Below are 26,223 nucleotides of genomic sequence, written 5' to 3'. Positions count from 1 at the left end.
TCATAAGTTTTAGTCACTAATGCATTGTTGCCCGTAAAGGCACAAACCATAAAGGTAGGCTTTTCGAGTAACTTTTCAGAGACATTGAAGGTTTTTTTTGCGTTTATTTTTCAGAAGCAGAGTTTAATAGTAAGCAAGCTGAAGGTTTTAGCTCAGGGAAAAATATTCTCCCGTTTTGTTTTGTTTTTAAGTGACAGAACTTGACCAGAATGGTATAAACACTGTTCCCTGATGGACACTTCACTTCTCAAATGGCAGATTTCCCTATAAGCTAAGGGAAAACTATGTTCAAAGCTTATAAAATTATTTTACATAATGTCTGTCTGGAAGTAACAGATGATGGGCTGCCAAGGGCCTTCTCTATACAAGTCCCCCTTATTAAAATTAACTGGAAAGTGTGTTTCTACTCATTATGGATTGGAAAGCAGTTTCTTTGGGTTTAGAGAACAGGAGTTTTAAGCAAGAAGGTAAATAGAGGAGGGAAGAAACTTTGCTCTCCTTTCCTGCAAAACAAATAAGGTGGTTAATGCCACCTTTGTAGTGGTGAACACATGTATTCCTATAATGTTCTTATTTTGTGTCTGTGTCTCTGCATGAGCCCCTGAACCACATGGGATTGTCTGCATGAGAAAATGTGTAGTGCTCTCACACAGAAAAAGAAAAATACTATCACCACGTAGAACTCAGTTTGATGAGGAGTGGGAAGTTGTATGTTGCTTCAAGTTAGTCATCTTGTTTTCTAACATTCTGTATTTTCTCTAGAAATCTTACAAACCCTTTCCTATCTTTTTCCATTGCTTGGAAGTAATTCTCTGGTTTCCTGGCTGTCACCTGGTAGCTGGATTGGTAGGGGGATTAGATTACATGGCTGCCTTAATTTGGGGATATAAAATTCACAGCTTTATACTACATAATGAAGGCATTTATTCTTATTAAAGGCTAAAACAGTTTAAAAAAAAATCACCCTCCAGATAAAAGGGAAATAATTAACATAATGGAGGAGGATGTGCAACCTGCAACAGTTTAGGGGGTGTTTTTTTGTTTGTTGAGTGGCCTCTGTTGGTCTGCAGCTGTCTCCATCTGGAATTTAAAGAGCCAGTAAGAGTAGCATGTTGGAGCTGAAGGTCACTTGAGGTCTATCTGCTAGAGAGCAATTTAAAAAATGGAGTTTTAAAAAGATGAATTTGAGTTGCTGGTATCATGAAGAGGAATCAACTGTTTACCATTCTCTTATGGGTCTGCCCTAAACTTCAGCTGCATACTGGGCTTGTTTTTTTTTCTTGCTTTTGTTGTGTGTCCATAAAAACAAAACCCAGTAGATTTTGTGGTCTCTTGTTCACTTTAGTAGTTGCACTGTTAATCCATCTGACAAGTAGGCAGAGATCTTTCACAATAACTAATTTTTCCCTCTTGATCATTTTTATAACACTATTTTTGCTCAGACATTATTATTCACACCTCCCTGTGTTCTTGGGAATGTTTAAAGATATTATGCAATTTTTGTCTTTAAATATTTTTTTTTTTTTTAACTAATGCAGCTAACCAGCTTAAAATAGTGAGAGTACAGATAGCAGGAAACAAACTCTAAATGTTGCACTGTGTGAAGTGCAGTTTAAATTATGATATTTAGAGTGACTTTTCATTAAAGCAGCAGTTACCCTGCATTGAGACCTTCAGGGTTTTAACAGGCCTGATCCACGCCCTTTGAAGGGAATAGACTGTAATTGATTTTTGGAAGGCTTTCATTTATGTCCAGTACTGACTGATTCTACTGACACTGGCTAAGTACTCAGTGGCTATAGGCAAATGGACCAAATGTTTGAATCCCATAGGTATCTTGGCCCTGATGGCCAGATCACTGATCCTAGTTCTGGGTGTCTGGTTAGCATTTCAGAAAAAGCAGGAGGATCTGTCTATCCCAGCAGTTCCCAATCTGTAGTACGGGTACCACCAGTAGTATGCAGACAACCTGTCAGTAGTACATGTTAACAGATTTATTATAATTACTTTATATGACAGAAATTTGCTGGTGGTACTTAAAGTTTTATCGTTTTAAAATTTGTCATGCGCAATCTGTCAGAGTTTGGGAACTGCTGGTCTATCCTATATACAGTCTAATCTTTCAATTCAAGGCAGAAAAGATAGCTTCTTTCCTCTGTGGAAACTCCTTCAGGTTCTGTTAACCAGTTATGGTCTCTTCTTCCAGTAAGACCTTTACTTAGAACCCATTGTCCCATAGCAGTGGACCTGTAGTTGTTAGTTAATGGTGCTGGATTGCTCCCTCGTAGCCTCTCCCCATAGTCCCTAATCTAAAGTTAAATAAAAGGTTAATTGGAGCATACACTATGAAATGAAGTTGCAATACAAAATGGAGTTCACATTCTGATAAGGACACACCCCACTTCGTTATGGCCTGTCTTTCCCAGTGGTACGTAGCTTGACCGTTGAAGAGTGTAACTTGCAGTGGTTTTGTTTGTACTAGTGTAGCACCTAGAAGCCCAAGCTGTGGATCAGGGCCCCATTATGCTAGACACTGTACAAATACAGAACAAAAATAAGGGCTTGTCCCAAAGAGCTTCTATCAGTACTTTAGGAGATTTACCAGTATTGGTATATATTGGGGACCTCTTTTGGAATAAATTGCAGATCCATGAGTGCTTATTACTAGGAGATGTATTCTCATTGATTTTAAGGATTTCTTGGTCACGGGCCTGTTATTAGTCCATTTTTACTACCAGAAGAGTAATATTATACTTGCTATTTTGAGTAAGCATTTGTTTGAACTGTCCAGTGCTTCAGTGTGGATTTCGTTGCGACTTGCATCTTTCCAGGCAAAGTTGGTAGAATGAGAATTCATCAACCTGGGTTTTTCAATTTGCTTGTGGGTAGAACACAAATCTAGAAATGGTGGAGAAAAAGGAAATGGAGGAGCAGGCACCTACTGCAACTTTAGTCTCAAACATAAATTTAAATAGTTTAGCCAATGGGCAGATCTTTCTGCATAGACATTGTGATGGTTGATGGCAAGGGATGATAACATTCAGGGAATGCAGAATTATTTAAGTGCAGATTTCCTTGAGCTCCTTGACCTGTTACATGAATGTGTGTTGGTGCTATGTGATTTTATTACGAAGAGGCTGACTGAAGTAGATGTTTACTTAACTGTGAATCAGTTGTGTAGGCATAACTAGGATAAACGCAAAAATATATGGGGCACTGTGAAAATCCATTCTATACCTTAGTTGCCACTGAAATAATAAATGGAGAGAATAAGCGGTTCATCAGTTTAGGGCGTTGGACTAGAAGTCGGGAGATCTGAGTTGTTTCCAGATGTCACTTGTGTCCCTGCATTTCAATTTCACCATCTTAAAAAAGTGATGTTAATCATTTTGTAATCTGTAGATGAGGTTCTAGATCAAGCTTGTTGTTATGTATGTTTTTCCTTCCCTATAAATCGAGATTAGCAATAGGTGAGCATATGAAGTTTGTCTCTGCTAGAATGCAAAATAGAAAAGGCAGTCTTCCCATTTGGGGCTTTACAGTGTAGTTAATCATGCTGTTTTTCTCCGATTTTCCAAACTTTTAATTTATAAAATGGCCAGCTGTTGGTTTTCACTGCTGCTGTGCAATATGACCTTTCATTTTGGGCAGCTGTCTCCTCAGTGAGAACACACCCCAGAATGTTAGAGACAGAGGTGGGTTTGGGTGATCAGGCCCGAACCCTTCAGGGTTTCTGCTCTAGGGCTGTAGAGAATGACCTCATCAGATGATGGCGGAGCTCTAGGATGCTTACCTTTCCTAATGCTACTCTTTGGGAAAGGGGTGTTCTGCTCATCAGGGCTTCAGGGGGTGTAGGTTGTAGCTGTGTTGGTCTAAGGACATAGGCAAACATGATAATTGGGTAAATCCAGTATCTTTTATTAGAGATTTTTCTTGGTCTTCAGGGGTCATTTTGTGTCTAAACAGTCTCTCAGCTCCCACTATTTATGCTTCTCTGTTTATTTCCCAGATGTGCAAAAAAGATTTGTGTGTTGGGGTTGACTTGAGTTAAAATCTAATAAATTCAATCCCAAATCTGCAAGGTGGCACTGAAGCAATAACATATCAGCATTGATGGGCCTTAACAGTTTTTGTTGTTGTTGTTTTTTAATCTGTGGCTCTCCACTACTGTTGGTTGTTCAGTGGTAGAAAGTGAGGTTGGTCTCATTTAGACTGTAGTCAGATTTTTTTTTTTTTCCAAATTAGAATAAAGTTTCGTGGGCCTTCCTCTTTGAAGGCAGATTTCTTAAGGATCATTTGCATTCAGCTTTCTAAAGAAGTTTACAGTGCAGGATGGCCTCCACACTGTTCAGAAAAGATTTAAAAATTACTAAGATTGATTTGTAAGGGACTGGAGATTTGGATTTTACTGTGTATTTGTGTTGGGGCAAGTCATGGAGGAGAGGAGCATTGTAAGAGTACAAAAGCTCTGTGTTTTTGAAGATAAGTGAATCTTGAACAGTTTCTTGTCCTTTTGATGGCAGTGAATGACCAGGGCAAGGGGATATAAAGATCTTCTTACTTGCTCCCCCTAGCTATAACTTGCCTGTTTTCTTATATTGCATGCAGTTACATCAGGGTATATTTTTGTATGTACAGTGGCACTGGACAAACTAATTAAATCCAAATATCCAGTCCCTTTAGAGAGTAAGGTTAATATTACTTGGAATTTAAATAGTGGTAATTATTTGTTAAAGATATTTAATTTGATTCTTAAAGTTCACCCCTCTTTTTGCTATCACACTGTCTCTGACTGACGGGTAACTCCATGTCAGTTAATGGTATACATGGGGGCAGGTATTTACAACCAAAAGGACTAGACTTTGTTTAAATGAAATCTTGGATTCTAGAGATTTCTAGTAAAACACTGGAAACTCATAAATGTAAGGGGTTTCTTTGCTTTCAAGTTTCTACCATCACTCCTGAGAACCCACTCTTAACTGACTTGTGTCAAAATTGTGAGGTGACATTAAAATTTATTCTTCCTCCTAGATTGAAATTCTAGTAATACTCTGTTTTTCAAATCCTACTTGAATTCTGTAGTACTGCATCATAAATTTTTTTTATTGGTGATGCAGATTTTGCATACGTCTGGCTGTAAAGAATCAGCTGAATATGTGGGTTTCTCTACTGTGTTTAGTGACTTGATGTTGAGAGCAGGGCTTGATTCTTCATGGCATAAAAGAGGTAATGGCGGCAGAAGTAATTTCTTGACCAGATTCACAGATATTTTGTTGACCGGTTCTGCTGCATGAACTGCACTTGCTGAGATTTCTAGGTACAGTGACTACTTTCCTCAAGTGAAGGATGGGGATGAGGCATAGCTAAAGCACCTGGGACACTGGGTAGCTGGGCAGGGAGCAGGTACATGGCAAGGGTGGGGAGGACCCACTCAAGGGTGCTGTCACTGTCCCGAAATGATCTGGGGCAGGGCAAGCCCCAGAGCCACTCTACTTTTGCTCCCTCCCTGGGTCCCCTGCTGGGAGCAGGTGGGGGAAAGAGGAACTTGGGCATTGCTGCTGGTGTCCCTGGTGGAACCCAGCTCCCTATGCAGCCTCTCCCTCTAGTCCATGGCTGGAGCAAGCCAGGAGGGGTCCCACTGCCTTTGTCAGCGAGGGACAGTGGTGGGGCAAAATGACTTTACCACAGATGAAACAGGACTAACTAAATGTAATGTTACTTTTCAGATTTAATGTATTGTGTGTCAGTTTTTATTCTAACACCATGTTTCACTGGCATAGAGATCTGTCCCCAGGACTAATACCCATTTCCATTATCAAACACTTCCTCACCATGCTTTTTGGGCATCTAGTTTGGCACACATGGCATTTTTTTTAATTGACAGAACCCCAAAGTGTTCTAAACTCTTCACAGTCCAAGTAAAAGGATGCTGTCTGTCCAAAAGAGTTTACAGACTGGGGCATGATCCTGCAGAAGGGGGCAGTAAATTGGGGAAAAGTCAAAAGATGGGAGGACTTCAACAGATTGTGCAGTTACTCAACAAAGCATGGGGATGCAAAATGTTTTATATGTTTAATTTTGCAAATAACAATGTTGTGGTTAACTTTTCTCTTATATATGTCTCTGTAGAAGTGGGTCTTAGAGGGACTTGAAAGAGAAAAGGGCCTTGTGGACCAACTTGGAATTTGCTTGAAAATCCTGATAAATGAATCAATGGCTTGGATGCAGACTTAATAACTAGTTTGTTTGAATCAGCCTTGCAAAATAGTCATGAAACCTTACCAACCCAGGCACAAAACTTTTCCTGGCCTTTACCATGATGATTTAAAAAAAAGTACACTTGGCAAGTGGGTGAGTAAAATTCTCAAAGGCTGACAAATTATTTGAGCTATTTAATTTCTCTAATGGTAAGAATCACTCCAAGGGAGTAAAGATACATTTTACAAGCTTGGATTTTTTTTAATACATAAAATCATTGCTTGTGAAAGACACTGGATCAGAAGAAGTACAGCATGAGTTTGAGCTTCCCCATATATAGCATCACTAGAGTGGCTTAGCCCTATTGTGGAAGGACTAACTGGTAGAAAAATAGTTCATTGCCATGGTCTAAAACTGCAAAGGTGCCTCTAGCCACACCACGTAGTTCTTTGGTCTGCATCTCATTCTATGAGGAATGGCACTAGGATTACCTGTTTGATAATGGAAAATGTTTTGATTTGAATAGGATGAGGAGATGCTACAAATGCTATGCCAAGCTCATTAGGGCTACTGTCTTCAGCTTGGCATTGAGATCTGAGACTGTAAGGGCAAAGGGTGTAGGTACTCTTTAGGCACACAGATTCTAAATGTTTTTCTACTGTTTTGTTAATCTAAGTATCCTGAAGATAGAGTGTATCAATAACTAATCTGTATAACATTCATTTGTGAATATATTTGGATGCATGTAATATCTATGTAAGTGTGAGGTATCTCTGAAATTCCTTGTTTATATGGTTTAAAAATAGACTCTGAAGAGCAAATTTGCACTATAAATTATTCCGTTGCTACAAATGCTGTTTAAAACTGAGTAACACTAATATTCTTGAAATATCTAACCACAGAAGAAACAAATAGAATCTCTTCTCTCAATTTCCTTCACCTTAGTGTTTTCCTTTACCTGTAATGTAGTAAGATTTTAAGATAGTAGTTTTGGATAAAAAATTCTACTTCCAGGGGCTCATGACATGGGTAAAAATTTCAACAACAAAAAAGTGCCCAAGTCATTTAAGCACCAAAATCATTTTGATCTTTTGAAAAAAAAAATCATAGAGATGTATATGAATTGAATTTGGTCATCAGCTAGCCCATGGGTGGGCGAAATATAGCCTGCAGGTCAGCTTCGGCCCACTTAAGGGCTTTGTCCAGCCTGTGGCAGTCCCTCGGTCCCATCCGGGCCAGGTGCTGTCCGGCCCATGGCATGTCCTGCCACCACCTAGGCACGCAGCGAGGCTGGGGTGGCTCCGTAGCTGGACCGCCTTCCTAGGCAGCCCAGGCAGTGGCAGCTCCTTCCAACTGCTGCCCCGTGGTACTAGTGGGGACTTGCACACGCCGACCTGACCGTGGCCTGCCCTATACCTGCTCTGGACTTGCCCGCCCACACTGGGCAGCATCCAGGCAGCAGCTGTTGCTGGACACAAGGGAAAAGTGGCCACTTCCCCATACCACTGCTGGGCGTCTCGCTGCAGCTGCCTGGAGCCTGCACCCGGGCTGCCTTGCGGCTCCCTCTGCACTGCCACTGCTGCCCTGTGGGGGGGGCCTGGAAGCAGTGGTCATGGCAGCAGAGAGGAGCCACAGGGTAACCTGGGCACCGAGCTCTAGGTGACTGCAGCAAGACGGGCCTGGCAGCAGTGAGGGGGAGAGGGTGCTTTTCCCCTACACCAAGCAGCAGTGTGTGCCTGGCTGCTGCTGCTTAACGTGTGGGTGATCCGGAGCAGGCGTGGGGTGGCTCAGGGTCGTATCTGCGCACACAGGTTCTGGCTGGTCTGCTCTGGCCAGGGCAAGTCCAGAGTGGGCTGGTGCTGGGGTCAGGGCTGGGGCTTTTGCAGCAGGGGAAAGCTGACCAGCGCACAGCAGCTCTCCACACTGCCTATGTGGCCCACGGGCCCAAATAATTTCCCACCCCGACCTAGTCTATAATAGCAATAGCAGCCTTAACCATAGTGACGCAACTCAGTCTTACTTGGGAGTTGTTACTTTGAAGGCATTAAGATGAGGGGATTGCTGCCTTGCTGCCAGTAATGTTCATAATTTATAAAATTGGTTTCTGAGGTTTTTATTACTACTGTTATACTCAAAAACCCTTTCTGTGCTAAGTATATTTTCTGAAAAACTTTCCACCATTGTTAATGCCGAGTTCAGCTCTAACGCTGTTAATGGTGGGAAGCATAAAGAAGATAGCAGTGGTTGTCTGCAGCCCTGTATAGCAACAGTAAATACCAGGAACCTCTTCTGAAAAGTCAAGTATGTGGATAGTCAAAAGAAGCCAGATAGTAGAAAGAACACTTGCAGGGGGGTATGTGAGAGGGGCAGCTAAAATTAAATAGTTAAGTACTCAGTTTTATATAATCAAAATTTGTATTCCTCGGGTTTTAAGAATATTTCACAGTAAATTGCAGAATACTTCACAGTAAATTTTTGTAACTTGCAGAAATGGTTATTGATCTTTAAAAAGTCTCTCCTTTAATACTCTTTTCAAATAAATGACAAAATACTGCTTGCAGATTTACCAGCTGTTTACCATTCTGAATGCAAGAAATTAACACTTGCATAGATTTTAGCAAGTATTAAAATTCATATAAATGGATATGTCGAAGCTAAGGCTCACTTCTGACAAGTCCTTGCTATTTATGTGAAATCCCTTTCCTTTTACAAAAGAAAAATAGCCCTCATGTCTCTACAATCTGGGGGGAAAATTCACATTCTTACACCTTCACCTGTATCCTTTAGTGTAAATGCCCATTGTTCCTGTTTAGTGTCACAAGCAGTTGCTATATTACCAGTGTATCAGCAGCATGTATCAACTGAGGATCAACAAATCTCCAAGTTGAGAGGACCAATTTTTACTCTTAGGCCAGGGGAAACTGATATAGACTGACTTCTTAAGTCTATATCATCCATTACAATGGAAGTGTTAATTTTATTAGAATTCATATCCTTTGTCGGTAATAGACTATGGAGTTGGAATTATTTTACAAGTAGCTTCTTCTTTGCTTTACCTATGAAGATTTGAATGTAGGGTCCTTATCAGATATAAAGTGTAATGATTGTAGATGTTTATTGCAGTTTTTAACAGTTGAAAGAAAAACTAAGACCTTGGAAGGGTTCTTGGTAAAGTTTCCAGCTCACAATTTAATGAGGAATAAAATATTTAGTCACATATTTAGTTGCTTGTCAGCCACTCAGTCAAATCATACTAAAAAAAAGCTTAGAAAAGAAGTACTATTGATCACCTGGGCATTCTTAACTGGAGTCCTCTCTAGAATCCCATTTCAACACCAGAGACTCCCTATGATGGAGTATGCCCAAGAAAGTTTCCATTAGCACAGTGGTACTGTGATGGACTTCTTTAAAGCTTAAAAAAGTAATGCTGCCTAAAAGTACAAGGTGGGCAACCCCTGATGAACTAAAAATACTATAGTTTGATTTAATAAAGACATTTCCTACAAAATGCAAACACTTTCAGATGAGCTAAAGCCCATATGCGGAAAGGAGTAAACTGACTCTTGTGAGCATTTTAATTTAATGGATAAATTCTGATCCTTAGTAGAAATGAATTTTACAAAATAGTCCCCAGGTGATTTTTGGATTACTTCTCCAGTAGCCATTACATCCAGTCTCATCTTGATATGCTCATTTGACAACATCTTGCTTTACAGGTCACTTCAATTTAAGGACAGATGACAGAAAAATAAGCTATTTTTTTTCTTAATAAATGTTGACATCTCTTATGTTTGGTAATGCAGGTGACACATAAGAAAATTAAAAGTATAACTCTTCATGAAACAAAACATATTTTGACTTTAAAATTTTTCCCTGCTTGCTTTTTTCACTAGAAACTATGTTCCAACTTCCTGTCAACAACCTTGGCAGTTTAAGAAAGGCCCGGAAAACTGTGAAAAAAATACTTAGTGACATTGGTTTGGAGTACTGTAAAGAACATATAGAAGTAAGTATGACACCTAACCTAGCGTTCCAATCAGAACTGAAGTGCTTTGAATTGGAGGGACTGCTGGTATATGTGGTATTCTTCATTTTGAGAGTGCTCAGTATTTTTCTTCCAATCACAAAAGTTCTTGCTACTTTTTCTGGACCTCTTGATTTTGCTTGCTAGAGTTCATGAGTACATTCTGTTTGACCCGCTCATTTTATCCCTGTCTTCTGCTTTCCAGCTGAGAGCAACTTGGATGAGCGTGTTAAGGGCTCGCTGCCATTTACAAAAGACTTTCTTCTTACTAGGAGTTAAGCAATCCTGTTTTAGCAGCATTGTAAACCTTGCCTAAAGTAGGATTTTAAAGTGTAATATGAGCTAATATGTTCACAAACACATTTTTAAAATGTGTAGACAAGTCTCACTACCTAGATTTTAACTTGACTAGTTTGGCATGTGTTAAAGTCAGGCTGTCTACATTGGATTCTTAAAAACTTACTGGTTGGTGCTATCCATTGTGCTAGCATCAGACTTGAAATCCAAACAGAGACAAATTATTAGTCTGTTGGACCTAAGGGACAGGAAATGACATTTTAACTAGGTATTTTGTCAGTGCAGAACATTAGGTCACTAAGTTAAGGGATTGATTTAGTAGCTGTACAAGTTGGACTCCCAGTGACTGGTCCTGTGTTACTCTGTTATTGAGAACGTTACGCTTTCAGGGGTGTTTACCCCTATACTGTCACATTTCCACTGCTGTCTCTTCAGCGCTTCACAGACCTTTATGCATCAAAGCCTGCTGTAGTTTGTTTTAGCCACTAGCTTTTGACTTTAAGTGTGTTCAAGATCACTCCAGACTATGCTAGTATCGTCCCCTTTTTACCTGGAGCTGGGTATACTCAGTAAGTGATAAAATCTCTAAGGCTACTTGCAGACGTAACACCCCCCCCCCCCCCGCGTGTCCCCCCCCCCATTATGGCAGTTTACTTTACACTTGGCACACTCCTGCACCAAGCCCAGCACATGCCCAGAAGAGGCAGTGCATTAGTTGGATCCAGCTCACCCAATGTCTGTATAGATCAAATGCATTAATGGTGTTTTTTTAGCATTTTTATCTAATAGCTGATTGAATCAGCTTTAGATCTAAGCACCAACTAGCCCTGCTGAAGCGTCCCATCTATACAGATGCTGCAGAGCCATGTCAAACTAATGCACTGCTTCTTTCCGTAAAGCATGGTTTTTTGTTTTGTTCCGTTTTCCCATGTCTGTCAGCAGCCTAAGAGCGTAAGTGACTAACCCAATCTATTTTGAATTTGGGATTTCAGCTCCTAAGTGCTATTGCTTTATTTTTTTTCTTCTTCCCTCTCCCCACCCTTCCCTGAGGTGCTTTTGGTATTTGTACCTCTTGAAAATTTTACACACCCTTTGGTGATGAAGTTGTTTTGGAACTTTTAAAAGTGTCTTGTAGTTTTTGTACCAAGGCTGTATAAAATTGGAAGCCTGGGTCCTTATTTGAATTATAAATGTGGCCTTAATAATTTTGAGCATTCAAGAGTTGTCACTGACTGACCTCCACGCTAGCTTCTGTGTGCTTAGTAGGGCTGTGCAAAGCTATGGTAGCCAATTCGTTTCAGAGATTTGCCCGATTCGGCAGCCAAATCTCCAGATTGAATTGGGAGACCCATTAATCTCTCTGAATTGAATCGGAAGCCTCTGGAGAAATTAGGAGATTCAGTCATAGACTGTATGGGCAGGCACCTAGGCAGTGTCAGCGGGAGCAGCAGGACAAGCCCCTGCTTGAGCCGACAGCCCTGAGAGAAGCCACGACCCATCCGGCTGCCCCTCCTCTTTCCCCCCAACCCTACCCCTAGCCACCCTATTCCCCCCAGCCCCTACAGCTTCTTCCAGGGCTGCCAGCACTGCCTGCCTTGCCCTGGTGTGGGGGCAGCTGGGAGAGCCACAACTTCTCCCAGCACTGCTAGCTAAAGCTGGGGCTTGTCCGGCTGCTCCCCCAGCTACTCCCGCCAGCACTGCATGCCTCTATAGTCCGTGGCCAAATAAGATTCGGTCCCGAATATCTTCGGGTTCAGCCAAATCGAATTGGGACAGTGATTTGAATCACTGAATCAAATCGCTGTCCCTCCAAATTGTCAAATCTGAAGTAAATGCTTTCTGCTTCACACAGGCCTAGTGCTTAGCACTTTTGACAATTCTGACTTCAGCTTATTTCTTGTCACTGAGCCTGTCCACATCTGATTTTTTTTTTTTTTGAGTTATGCCTGAAACATGGGAACAGCTTTGTTTTGTGAAGGAAAATTATACTTGAAATGAAACATGTCAGCTGGTTTCTTGAGAGGGGAGCGGTTTCTTTGGGTTAATTTTTAGTTAGTTTTTGATTAACAGAGGACTGCATGGTGTGTTCATGAACAAATACTGGGGAACATTTTGGGTCTTTTGTTTTTGATTCTCTCTGCTTTTTTTCCATCTTCCCCTCTTCTAGGATTTTAAGCAGTTTGAACCTAATGACTTTTATTTGAAAAACACTACATGGGAAGATGTAGGATTGTGGGACCCATCGCTTACAAAAAATCAGGTTAGTAATGGCCTCAAGTAACTGCATGAGGTCCTGAAGGTAGTTAATTTCAAATGGAGGTTTTATAAATACCCACTGCTTTTCTTGTGTTCTTACTACATTCATCAGCAGCTTTTGTAATCTTCTATTTAATGGATAATGCAAAAGGTGCTTTAGTTCTCCAAGTAGCAGTTTGTGATCTTGATTGAAATAACCAGGCACTGATGCCCATGTAGTTATTCCAGTAAAAAACTGCATTGAGAAACTTTAAACCAGATCAATCATTGCAGCCTTAAGTGTCATCTTTCCTAAAATGTTCTTCATCCTTGTCTTCCAAGTCAGCACACCCTCGCTACCTCTAAGTTAAAAGATAACGCATGGAAATTGCATAGTTTCTTTACCTTTTCCTAGTTCACTTCCACCACCTGCTTCACATTTTTCTAAAATCATGAAGCAGAACAAATCTATGTGCTGCTTTCTCCACTGTTAATCTTCAGCTGTCTGCCACATCTTGGGGCTGTGTCTGAGCCTATTTAGTTTAAGTGTGCACAAGTACATGCAGCAGAATGGAGCGATGCTGTTGCTGGAAGTTTCACTCTTTGGATGCTTGATTGTAAAGCTAAAGGTTTGAACTGATCTCTGAGAAATTTAGGAAGGGATTCAAGCTGAGATGGTGAATATTGTCTTACTCTACTGATCAAGTAGCTGTGAAGGAGCACTGCATTTTTGTATGATAGCCTTTGCTGAAAGGATAGTATATAATAGTGAAACAGTGACAAAGTGAGAAATCTATTGATTTTTTAAAAAGCCATCACTTGGTGTCAATGTCTGGTGTTACTAACCATTCAAAATGGGATGCAATATTATGTTGGGTCACTGGTCTAGTATTTTTAAAACTGACGTTCCTTTGTTACTGTACCCTTGAAAACATTACTCTGTGCTTCTCTAATTTTAGTGCATTTGAAAATGGGGTTTGTTATATCAAAATCTAGAACTTTTGCTTAGATAGCTGTGTGTTTTGGATCCTATTTCTGGAAATGGTCTTCAGAAGGTGGCCAAAATTATCTGTTCAATTATGCAGAGGGAGAATGTAGCTTCAGGCGATCCACTTGCACCTTGAAACATGAGACTTGTTTGCATAGCTACATGTCTTTAAGCTATCTACATTTGTCATGTTTTAAGTTTAGTAAAATTTTGAAGTTAGGCTGACTTTAGACATCAACATTAACCTATAACTTAACTTCAGTTTGAATTACAACCATCACATCAGCAGCCCTTTCAAAGGAGCCAGAATTCAGGGAGAGCAAAAGAGCTATGTAAGAAAACAGCATTTTTCAAATGCCTTATTTTTTTCCTGATCCAAGGTGTATTGAAAAAACCTTAATTCTGCTTTGATCAGAGTAAAGTTCTGCTTGAAGTTCTACTTTTCTTAAATATGACAACGGGTAGGATTATATTTAATTGAAAACATTGCAATTAAATCATGCCCTGAAGGGTTTTATTTATATTGCATGGAGAATATTTCTTCTGTCTTTTGCCAAATTTGCTAAGTATAACTACTTCACTCTAGTTTGCATGCACATCCCCAACTCCTGTGTTACTTGGTTTGATTGAATGGTGTCCGTATGAATGATGCTTTAGTCTGGCTGGGAGCAGACTGATTCAGGAACAGAGCTGCTTGTGTTTTCATATCAAAGCAGACAACTGTTACCTACTTCTGTGTCTTGTTTGTTGGTTCCAGCAATGTTTTAGTTTTGCTCCATTTTCAGAAATGAGCAAATATAGAGCAAAGCTGTAAGGCTTGAGTGGCAATAAAACTGGAAGGCACAAATTGACACAACTGAAAGAAAGACTTATTTAAAAACCTTGCACAATGTAGTTTTAAGGAGCAACATCTTTAAAAAAAAAATTCTAATGGATTAAAGCACATTGAAATATCTTATATTTTGATCTGAAGTGTTTTGGCTTTACAGCCATTTCAAATAGTCAAACCCACCTTTTTTCAAAGATGATGCCAGGAAACTCTTTTCCATGAAATCTGACTGGAAGTGTAGTTTCCATCATCTGACAGAAAAATGGACAGTTACGCATTATCTATCAGTATCCCTTGACTGAACTTTCAAGGGGCATCCTTCATTTGTGTGTTCAATCCGGTAATTAAACTTCCGCTTACCTGATTTGGAGGGCAAGGAAAATGAATGTTATAAATGACTGGCAGAGTAGAGGTTGGTCTGAAAACTCAGCATCTAGGCTGAACTAATTCAAAGTTGTCAATTTGTTTAGGGAAAAAAATTTCATAAAAAGTCCTCCTTTTTGATGCTCGTTTTTTTTTAATTCTTTGTTTTAAGGACTATCGGACAAAACCCTTTTGCTGCAGTGCATGTCCATTTTCCTCGAAGTTCTTTTCAGCCTACAAAAGCCACTTCCGGAATGTTCATAGTGAAGACTTTGAAAATAGGATTCTTCTCAATTGTCCTTACTGTACTTTCAATGCAGACAAAAAGACTTTGGAAACGCACATCAAAATATTTCATGCTCCAAATGCCAATACACCAAGTGGAGGCATAAGCACTTTTAAAGATAAAAACAAACATGATAGCCTTAAACCTAAGCAGGCTGACAGTGTAGAACAAGCTGTTTATTACTGTAAGAAGTGCACTTACCGAGATCCTCTGTATGAAATAGTTAGAAAGCACATTTACAGGGAACATTTTCAGCATGTTGCTGCTCCTTACATAGCAAAGGCAGGTGAAAAGTCACTCAATGGTGCGGTTCCGTTAAGTTCCAGTACCCGAGAGGAGGGTAGTATTCACTGCAAACGATGCCTTTTTATGCCCAAGTCATATGAAGCTTTAGTACAGCATGTTATTGAAGACCACGAACGTATAGGATATCAGGTAACAGCAATGATAGGGCATACTAATGTAGTGGTTCCCAGATCCAAACCTTTGATGCTAATAGCTCCAAAACCACAGGATAAAAAGTCTATGGGACTTTCTCAAAGGATGGGTCCTCTTTCTCCTGGAAATGTCCGATCGCTTTCATCGCAGCAGATGATGAACCGACTCACTATACCAAAGCCTACATTAAATTCTGCAGGAGTAAATATGATGTCAAATGTTCATCTACAGCAGAATAATTATGGAGTCAAATCAGTACCACCAAGTTATGTTGGGCAGCCAGGGGGAAGGCTAAACTTAAGTGGCAACGCACCAGTTTCTATTCCACAACAGTCCCAAACAATGAAACAGTTTTCACCAAGTGGGAATGGAAGGCCTTATACCCTTGGAGGGGAACAGAGATCACAAGCCCCAGCAAGGTACTCTCTTCAGTCTGCCAACTCGTCCTCTCTTTCATCAGCTCAGCTGAAGCAGACATCATTATCTCAGTCCCAGGCAGCGTCAAGAGTATTAGGTCAATCTGGCTCAAAGTCTCCTGTAGCTGCCACAGGCCCTTCGGCTGTCAATACTTCCTCAACACAAAAGTGGAAAATTTGTACAATCTGTAACGAGCTGTTTCCTGAAAACGTGTACAGTGTTCACTTTGAAAAGGAGCACAAGGCTGAAAAGGTGCCTGCAGTAGCTAACTATATAATGAAAATTCACAATTTCACTAGCAAATGTCTATACTGTAATCGCTATTTACCTACTGATACATTGCTTAATCACATGCTTATCCATGGTCTGTCTTGTCCGTACTGCCGCTCAACCTTCAATGACGTTGAAAAGATGGCTGCTCATATGCGAATGGTCCATGTTGATGAAGAAATGGGACCTAAAACAGATTCCACTTTAACCTTTGATTTGACGTTGCAGCAAGGTAGTCACACTAATATACATCTTCTTGTAACCACCTACAATCTAAGAGATGCCCCTGCTGAATCTGTAGCTTATCACGCGCAAAATACGCCTATTGTTCCTCCAAAACCCCAGCCAAAAATCCAGGAGAAATCGGATGTACCTGTAAAAAGCTCTCCTCAAGCGGCAGTCCCCTATAAAAAAGATGTTGGTAAAACACTCTGTCCACTATGCTTTTCAATCCTAAAAGGACCCATTTCTGATGCACTAGCACATCACTTGAGGGAGAGGCATCAGGTTATTCAAACAGTTCATCCAGTTGAAAAAAAGCTAACGTACAAATGTATTCATTGCCTTGGCGTATACACCAGTAACATGACTGCCTCAACTATAACACTGCACCTTGTACACTGCAGAGGTGTTGGGAAGACACAAAATGGCCAAGACAAATCGAATGCACCCTCTCGGTTAAATCAGTCTCCAGCTGTAGCACCCGTGAAACGTACTTATGAACATACGGAATTCTCTCTCATGAAGAAAAGAAAAATAGATGATGATGACTCACCATCTGCCTTTGAGGAAAAGCCTGAAGAACCTGTAGTTTTAGCTTTAGACCCCAAGGGTCATGAAGATGATTCTTATGAAGCCAGAAAAACATTTCTTACAAAATATTTCAATAAGCAACCATATCCCAGTAGGAGAGAAATTGAAAAGTTGGCTGCCAGTTTGTGGCTATGGAAATCTGATATTGCTTCACACTTCAGCAACAAAAGAAAGAAATGTGTTAGAGATTGTGAAAAGTACAAACCTGGTGTGCTGCTTGGTTTCAACATGAAAGAATTAAACAAAGTTAAGCATGAAATGGATTTTGATGCTGAATGGCTGTTTGAAAACCACGATGAAAAGAATTCCAGAGTCAATGCTAGTAAAACGATCGATAAAAAGATAAACTTAGAAAAAGATGAAAGTTCTTCAGACAGTTACGAGAATATAGAGGAGGAATACAATGAAAGCAATAGTCCGTTTGGTCAACGCATTTCTGATGTTGTTAAAAAAACGTCTGTTGATAGTATAGTAGAGAATGTGGAAGACAGCATATCAAAGGAGACTGCTGAGGAAAATTCGTTGCTATCTCCAGAAAAATCAGATCAGAAACGGGAGGAAGGTTTAAAATATGAAGAGATTCATTCTGCTGAGGAACCAACAAAGCTAGTAGGTGATGCTTCGGATAGTGATCAAGATGATGCTGTTGAATGGAAAGATGGAGCTTCACAGTCTGAAAGTGGACCTGGTTCTCAGCAGGTTTCTGACTTTGAAGATAATACGTCAGAGGTGAAACCGGAAGCCTGGACAGATGAATCATCCCAGAGTGAAGATGCTGGTAGTAGTAAGCCTACTGCAGAAACAAAGGGGATTGCATCTGAAAGTGATGAAGAACAGTCAAAGTGGAAGAATAGTTCCTATGGAAAAGTAGAAGAGTTTTGGTCTAAGGACCAGTCGCAGTGGAAAAATGCATCAGAAATTGAGGAGAGCTTATCAAATCAGCAGATGGAATGGCAGAATAGCACAATTGACAGTGAAGATGGAGATCAGTTTGACAATGTGACTGGTGGTGTAGCAGAACCAATGCATAGCAGCTTAACTGGTGTAGAGCTGAGTAGCCAGCAAGCATGAACTGATTGATTCGGAAGCATCAGTAGTATGATCCAATCTACAACTGTCTAAACACTTTCACTTCAGTATGACTGAATGCTTAATTTCAGTAAGCTTAATTCTAACTGGTACTGCCTTTTGAGTGCTAGGTCATCTGATGAGTGGTTGATGTGGCCACTATTATTCCAGTGGTTATTTAAGTGCGCTGTTGGTTAATTTGCTTGAGAATACCTGCTGTGATGAGCACAGTAACTTAATGTGAAAACAGATAAGCTGGTGGCTCCAGAATGCACACACAGAAAAGCAGAGGTTTATTTTATCTGCATTTTCAATGTTTATTTCACTCTTGTACATGTTCAGTTGTATGTCTTTTTAAACATTACCCTTTTTCACATGGTAGTATAGGGCCAACATATGAGCTACCAGTTCAATGTGTATAGTAGACTATGGGGAAATTGATTTTTTTTTCATGTATCATTCTGAATAGTTGAAATGTATATTTGTACAGTCTTTTAGACCTATTCCAGTGAAGCTTATGAAATTGTTCTTGTGTACCCATCATAGATTTGTTTCTCTTTTTTAGTGTTGCCCTGCTGTGTAATAAATGCTGTATCTAGTTTACCTAGCAAGAGCTTGAAACTGCTATAGTATGGATTTTGACAAACTTAGTTTTTGCACATAACCTTGTACAATCTCAAAACAGAGGCCAGCAACATAAAAATTATATCTGGACTCTATTGTATTATAGAATTTTCTTCTTCTGAATATCCTTGACATTACAACTGATGACAAATGTATTTCAGAGCCATTTTCTGAAATCTTTTAAGCTAAAAAGAAAAATCACATGCAAGAAACAAGTTTGCAGCTACTAATTTTGACACCTTTTAGATCTGTATAAAAGTGTATTGTGTTGAAGCAGCATACAGGAAAAAAGTGCTGCATTTTGAATATTTAGTTTTATCTTTAGTTAACACCAACAAGGCGTTGTATTCATTTATACCATCTAATATATGACACACTGTTGTAGTATGTATAATTTTGTGATCTTTATTTCCCTTTGTATTCTTCATTTAAGCATCTAAATAAATTGCTGTATTGTGCTTAATGTAAATACTTGCTTTATTACAAATGCCATGTAATAGCATCTTTTAAAATGTGCTTTATTTCATCCACCCCTTTTGAAAGAAGTTCTGAAGTTGTGCTCTGACAAGTTTATGGGGCTCTTCCAGATTTACTGAATTCGTTAGAGAGTATTTTTAAAAGTTCCCCCTCCTCCCCCTCCAATTTCACCTTAAACAAAGAAGTTGCTAGTTTTCATCTTTATGCACTGTTTGTTACTAGTTTAGTGGCATGTGCTCAGATTTATGGTACTTCTGTAGTTCCAAAATCAGGAAGAGCAGAATCATCTAATAGAACTGGGATTAGATTTTTTTTCATTATTTTGTAATCGGTGAAGATAACTGTATTTTAAGAATTATCTTCCTGCATTGGGGGAGGGGGCATTTTTTAGATGTTTTATTGGAACTAACTACTATATCTAATTGATCTACATTTGGTCCAATAAAAGATACTGCCAAAAAACCCTTGCCTCTCCTATGCTTCCTGGACCATCATAGCTACAACAGTATACCAGCCCTTCCCTTTATAAATTCTTTTGTGTGTCAGTTGTAGGAAAGATGGTGATTACTTTAAAACTATTTTAAGAGCTAGGTAGTGTTCCACCCTTCCCCCTGTGCCACCTACCCCCCCCCCAAAATTATATACAAGTGACAGAGTTAGCTTTAAATCTGATTTGACAGGATTACACAGGTCTTGAGTACTGTGGCAGAAACATACTATGAAATGTTTGTCCCCTGTTCTGTGATTTTAGTTGTGTGATCTTCCATTGTAGAGAAATCTAAAATACAAGTGAGAGTTACATAAGCGCAAATAAAATGACATCCCATATGGTACTGGGGCTTTTAATGTCCTTTAGCTTTTCAGGATTTTAATGTATTCATTCAATTTTCTATCAAGCCAGAAGCATGTGTGAAAAGAGTAGTACACACTATATTAGTGATGGTTAAACAGGTGAAAGTTGTTTAGGATTTGGTAAATTGTGTCTAGAAGGAAGTTGCCCCTGCTTCATTAACTTGTTTAATCTATAGTGAAGCAGTTCATGATAGTGCAACTGAGGCAGGGATCTGCTTTTGGTCAGTTAACCAATTTCTTAACATTGTCACATGGTTTTAAGGCTTGAAAGTATCTGGAGCAAAAATGTTCACTATTACTAACGGTGAACTAGGAAAATGCTCTTAAGTGCTATGGAAGTGAGCATGCCAAGTAAGCCCAAAGACAAAGTATTAATATGCCCTATATTAAAATATATTATGCCCCTTGTCCAGTTTTCAGTGCCACTGGTCTCTTACCTTTTCAGAATGAGATTTCCTGCTGAAGCAATGGACAGGTGTCTGCTTAGGGTCTTACTGGGTCTCTGAATTTCTTTTCACATTGGAAAAAATACTGGTATGTGTATTTGTTGTTGCCAGCTCCATTTTCCCTAAAATGTTTTTCATTTAGGAGAAAAATAGACATCTGAATGGATAAATTTCAAACCATGCTTTTAAAGTGTGAAATAAATGTTACATTAAAGAGAAATATAAGAAAAACAACCCTTGATTCCAATGGGTATTTTTGCCCAGTGATTGTAATTATTTCACCAGAAATAAATGAACCCATATTTGGCTGACTGAAAAGTTGTTGGCTACTACCTACAACAGCACATTATGTACTTGTCCCAGAAACAGGTAAAATGTAGTCCATAAAACTTTGGAAGGAGGTGGTTCTTAAAAACATGGGTTGAGTTTTGCTTCTTCTATCCTTATTTGTTCATAGCTTTTTTTTCCATTGTGGACTATTGATTGTATTTGTCAGAAAACTTTATTAGGGAAAAAGTAAGAATCTTATTTCTTTGATTTATCGTTTCTTATATAGTGAAATGACTTGTCAACCTCTATTAGGGCTTAAAAGGCTTAAAATAACTTTAAAATATAAACAAATAAAGCTGACAGTGCCTTTTGTGTTTCAGGTTCAGCTCTTTTAGAACACTTTAATGTTAGTACAGACAGACTTTTGTGTTGGTGGTGGAAGCCTGTAACACACATGGCTGAAAATAAAATATTTTGATATTTCTGAAATTGTCCTTTACACACTTTTAAAATGTTTCCTAGTGTTTAGTTGAGATGCCATAAATGATTAGCCTGTAAAAAAGTTTGTTGTAAGCTGATGCCTAATATAATAATTGACATAATTATAGTTAACAAGATTTAAAGAAAATTTGAAGCTGCCTCTGAGTTGGTATTTCTAATGAGCTAATGGTATGCGTGTAAATAAGAAATATTTAGAATTGTTTTACTTGCAGGAATGTCCATGGTAATGGTAGTTAATTTTACATAGTGATTAGATTAAAGCTCCTTCTCTAAAAATGTTTCTACTTTTAAAAAGGAAAACATTTTTTTTTTGTTTCAACTTGGAGAGAGACTTTAAGATACTCCTTTGGTACTTAGATGTTATTTTAGACTAAGACAGTTCTCTAATCCAATTGAGAGAATAGCCTCCATTCTGTTTAGTGCAGTCTCAAGCATTGATCTTTACAAATTCTTACTCTACTTTCAGAAGTAGAAGAAAGAGTGGACTAGCAAAACTAGAGAAACCGCTCAAAACCTGTGTTAAAAGTTGGAAATCCTACTGGGGTTACACTGTGATAGCACATGTATTTGTATATGCACTCTAAACCAGAATGTTAGTACTATGACAGCTGTGTGCACACAGCAACCATCTGGGTGCCTGATACTAGAAAGTGAATTCTGCGTACTCGACCTTCTAGTGAGGAAAGAAGACAGCTGTAGGAATTCCTCGGTCCGCCTATGAAGCTACCTTAAATTTATTTCTACTAGAGGAGACGAGAGACTCGTTTTTAAAACTTCTCCAAAGGGTCAATTTAACAACAGCCTGCTTGAAAATCAGAAGTTACTTTTGTCCAAATATAGACAATCAGAGATGCTAGTAATTTAAGAACTAGTTAAGGAAAGTGTGTTGTTATGTAGTATGCTAACTTCTACAAATACACAATGTGATGAGATGAGCCTTGTATAATTTGCAAGCGTCAGTACAACTGAACACTACTTGTAATTTTGATGGAATTTTTAGACTCGGTAATGAAATAAACCAGCACTTTTGCACATGAATATTAGAGAGAGTCCTGTGCTCATGTAAGTATGTAACTTTCTTTTAGGATTTTAAAGGTCTTTTAGGAGACATTAAATTGTAATGATGCAAGATTAAAAAAAAAAAAAAAGGTATTGGAGACTTTACGAAGTTAGTTTTTAAACCCCTCTCCCGCTAAGTGTTTGGATGAAAATGTGTTGCCCCTAACTGGAATGTCCTTTGTCCTTCCCCCAAAAGGAAGGAATAGCAGGTTTCATCTAAACTTCTATTTCCTGGGCTAATTAATGTTTCTTCTCTTCAATACCGCATTTGCCAGCCTGAGTACATTCTTTTTATTTTGGGTACTTTGTATTAATCTTTAAAGTGTTTTAATCTGCAAGTGAAGCTGCACTAGAGGCAAACCTAACATGTTTTATGACCTTTGTAAAATACTTGTATTGTGGTATAACTTATAACAGGCTATCAATCCCATTTATATTTAAGATAAAATTTAATATTACTATTCATTGCAATTCTTAGCTTTCCACTTAAGCATAAAGATGCTTTCAGCCCAGAATTTAGACTTTGGTAATCAGAAGCTGACATTACTTTTGTGGGGGATTCTTACGCTACGCATTCCAGCCTCCTGGCTATCTGCTGGTAGGATAAATGACAACTCAGGTTTTTCTACTTTACATACATTTTGTGGGAGCCGAGAAATGTTGTTTTTGAAATACTAGAAAAGTAAGATTTTTAAAAATAGTGGTAGAAAACTTGAAGGCTACACTGTTTGGTACAGAGTTAGATGAAGCTGATGTCTCTTTTCAACATAAGGGTCTAAATCTTGGGAAACCTTCCATTCAGTGGAGGCCGGAGACCAGGATTTGCTTAGTGAACATAAGACTGTACTCATGTTAAGTCATTTGACTGACTGCATAAAGATTTACCTCAAAAGAGTGGTCAGCTGAAAACATGGTATCTTTCCAGAAAGAATTCTTCTCAGTACTGAGGGTGACAGGACTGAAAGCTTGTAAGACCTGCCAGTAATTATCCTGCTATTAAGGAACTTTGTCCTAAAACAAAAATGGGAAAACAGAACTTTAATAGAAAGTGTGCATTCAGTGCATCTACTTCATATAAGACTATAAAATAAGCAAAATTCTGCAGCTGGGTATCTTACTTCTGACTGATACTTAAAACATTAACCATCATCACTGCAATAGTGGGATTTTTCCATGACTAATAGGAGAGATTAATAGATTCATGACTAAATATAACAGTCTTTCCTAGTGTACACCATTCATGTACATAAATTCCCCAACCAATTACTCTTTGTTTTTCTTCATTACATTACAGGATTATATAGGAAGATAGTTTGGCATTTTTGGCCTTGGTTAAGTCTGCTATTCAAAAAATACAGTCAAAAGGTCTTTTTTAGCTTTGCAGAAAGTTTATTTACATGATTCAAAGTACATTATACAAAGAACTTTTTGGAAGGCTTTTGAAGCCCTATCCTATTTTGATGAATGGTCCTGAATGTCTTGGCCATGTAGAATTATTAGCAAATATCCAAAATTGCCATGTTGGGTTTTGTTTGTTATCTATAACACAACAGCTATTTCAGGTATGGAAAGAGCATGCAGTAAGTGTTGATACAATTTTAGAACTTAATGTGAACAGATAATCTGAAATTGTTTTAATCTACCAAGCTACAGCACTACAGCTTTGTTTGTATAAATAGGTTTCCAAATGTCAGTGTGAACAGAATGACAAGTTTTCATATTTTTTTTTCAGTGATAAATCAAACTGTTGTTCTTAAGTAACGTGATCAAAACTCAGAAAAGTATGTATTTAAATGGTATTTACATTTCCACACATGATGTTTTAAAAGGTTTAATTTCCTCTTTAAAATGAGCTGTTTCCAGAAAGGTGTACCAGCTAAGTGTATAATGGAGCTATGGTCCACTTTTGTCTGTCATTGCAGTATATTAATATACATCTTGTTCATAACAGAATTCAGGTTTTTATTAAAGACAGGACAAAGTACACAAATCATAAGAACAAAACCAGAGAATCGTATCAGACATGGAAAAATTTTCAAGCAACCTTTTCCTAAAAGCTGTTCCTAAGTGCAGACATTAATGACTTTTATGTTTTGTACCTGCATAGTTCATAGGAAAATAGTCTTCAGTTCTGTAGAGTTCTGGGAGGTCATACGTGTGCTGTGCTGATGGAGTGTGCTTCTGAAAAAAAATGGAGAAAGTCCAACTGTTGAGGTGTGGGGAGGATAGTAGTTGGTAGTGTGTTTAGAATAAGGGAAAAGGATATTTTAAATCTCAGCAAGGCCACGCAATCTGTCAGAATTAATTCACATGCTGACATGCACATAAGATGTGCACCAAACCATGGCAGAAAACAAGCCACCACTAAAAATTATAAGAAAAGTTAGCACTTTTCTCTCCTGTGCTTTGGGCATATAATTATCATTGCAATCTTGAGTCAAGGTTCCTAGCCTTCATATGCCAAAGAATTGTAAGGAATGTACCCTTATTTACATAAAATACACCCTTTATTTCACATATTACCTTGGAAAGCAAGTTATGAGTTTCAGTCATTTTTGTTAATTTAATCCAAGTAATTTTCTTGCATAGACTTTCATTCCTATTATATTTTCATTGGTATGTAAAAGTTCATTACAAATAATCAAAAGCATCTGGAACTAATAGGTAGCAGTAGGTAATTTCCACAGTTAGAGAGAATTTCAATATTTAAGCTATTTCCTGAAACCCAGCTTAGGTTTCTAGGATGCAAAAAGGTGTTGAATTAGGTTACTCATTCCAAATGAGTTAAAAGATCATCATAGGTGGTATGTTCTGTGTAGATTAGAGCAGGAGTGGCCAACCTGCAGCACAAGTGCCACAAATGGTGCAGGCAGCCTGTGTGGTGCATAATTACCAGGAGATCAGAAAGCAGAAGAGCAGTCTGGTGGAGGAAGAGGATTCTGAGTGGTACTTGAGGAGGGAGCATGCCTACCAAAAAGTTTGGCTCCCACAGGATTCAAGGAAAGCACTGACAGAGGCCACAGAGAAGACTGCAGCACTAAACAGGATCTATAAGAATATATGGGGAATGCACAGAAAGGAGAGCTGGGGGTCTGTAATAACACTGCGAAGAGAGTAGCCACAGGACTTAGATTCAACCTGGGCCTATCATGAAGTGGGAAGGTTACAAAGTGGTCTGTCATCAATAAAAAATAAGATTGTTACTTAACATATGTACTGTAGCAGCACCCCAACATCACAGTCAAGTTGGCTCCTACAGTGTAGGCCCTATACAATCCCTTAGTCAGCAGTACCAACCCCTAACAGCTGACTGTCTCAGGATGTCATAGCCACCTAACTTCAGGTGTTGCTCTATTGTGGCAGTGGTATCTTAATGGATTTTCAAAAAATGTGACTGATACTATAAACAAGTATAGCTTCATCACACTGACTAGCTATAATGGACAAAGCAGTTCTGGGGTAATGTTTTCAGAAGCACAGGGAACCTAATTCAAATAGGGAAACAGCTCAGGTGCTGAATGCTGCTCTTCTACTATACAGGCTTTCACCCACATACCTAAAACCAGGGGCTCAATATGGAATTAAGAAATTCTCCTTTGTACAGCTTGTTTATATCCTCTACATATCCCAAGGATGGACCCTAATGCACAGAACTTGAAGCAGATAGACTGTTGGTTATTTGGAGGCTTCGCAACTCTTATGTATATGTAGTTGCTATAGTTATCTATTATGTATAGCTGTACGCTTATTTAACAATGGGCCGAGGGA

The 26,223-nt window shown here is 38.8% G+C and overlaps 2 protein-coding genes across 13 annotated transcripts in view; one reads left to right on the top strand and one right to left on the bottom strand.

The window, feature by feature from the left end:
• Window positions 1–19,308, top strand: part of ADNP (activity dependent neuroprotector homeobox) — a 37,186-nt gene extending 17,878 nt beyond the window's left edge. For 6 of the 7 annotated variants that reach the window (XM_090020649.1, XM_090020648.1, XM_090020654.1 and 3 more), the window contains 3 exons: window positions 10,092–10,204; window positions 12,687–12,779; window positions 15,107–19,308. In XM_090020649.1, the coding sequence (XP_089876775.1) occupies window positions 10,092–10,204; window positions 12,687–12,779; window positions 15,107–18,229 (3,329 nt within the window). In that variant the 3' untranslated portion in view covers window positions 18,230–19,308. Of the gene's footprint in view, window positions 1–6,129; window positions 6,352–10,091; window positions 10,205–12,686; window positions 12,780–15,106 lie in introns of all 7 variants that reach the window. The other variant, XM_090020655.1, reaches the window with a different exon arrangement.
• BCAS4 (breast carcinoma amplified sequence 4) overlaps window positions 14,783–26,223 on the bottom strand; it is a 65,222-nt gene continuing 53,781 nt past the window's right edge. For 2 of the 6 annotated variants that reach the window (XR_016438359.1, XR_016438363.1), the window contains exons 5-7: window positions 24,555–24,636; window positions 23,341–23,466; window positions 19,461–20,747 (exon numbers count right to left, since the gene is read on the bottom strand). Coding sequence is in view for 1 of the 6 variants with exons in the window: in XM_090020656.1 (XP_089876782.1) it covers window positions 24,532–24,636 (105 nt within the window). In the remaining 5 variants the exon portion in view is untranslated. The other 4 variants (XR_016438360.1, XR_016438361.1, XR_016438362.1 and 1 more) reach the window with 4 other exon arrangements.

Source organism: Crocodylus siamensis, chromosome 10 (genome assembly GCF_052110815.1).
Source record: "Crocodylus siamensis isolate JL-2025a chromosome 10, ASM5211081v1, whole genome shotgun sequence".
Lineage (NCBI taxonomy): Eukaryota > Metazoa > Chordata > Crocodylia > Crocodylidae > Crocodylus > Crocodylus siamensis.
This window is presented reverse-complemented; position numbering and strand designations above follow the sequence as displayed.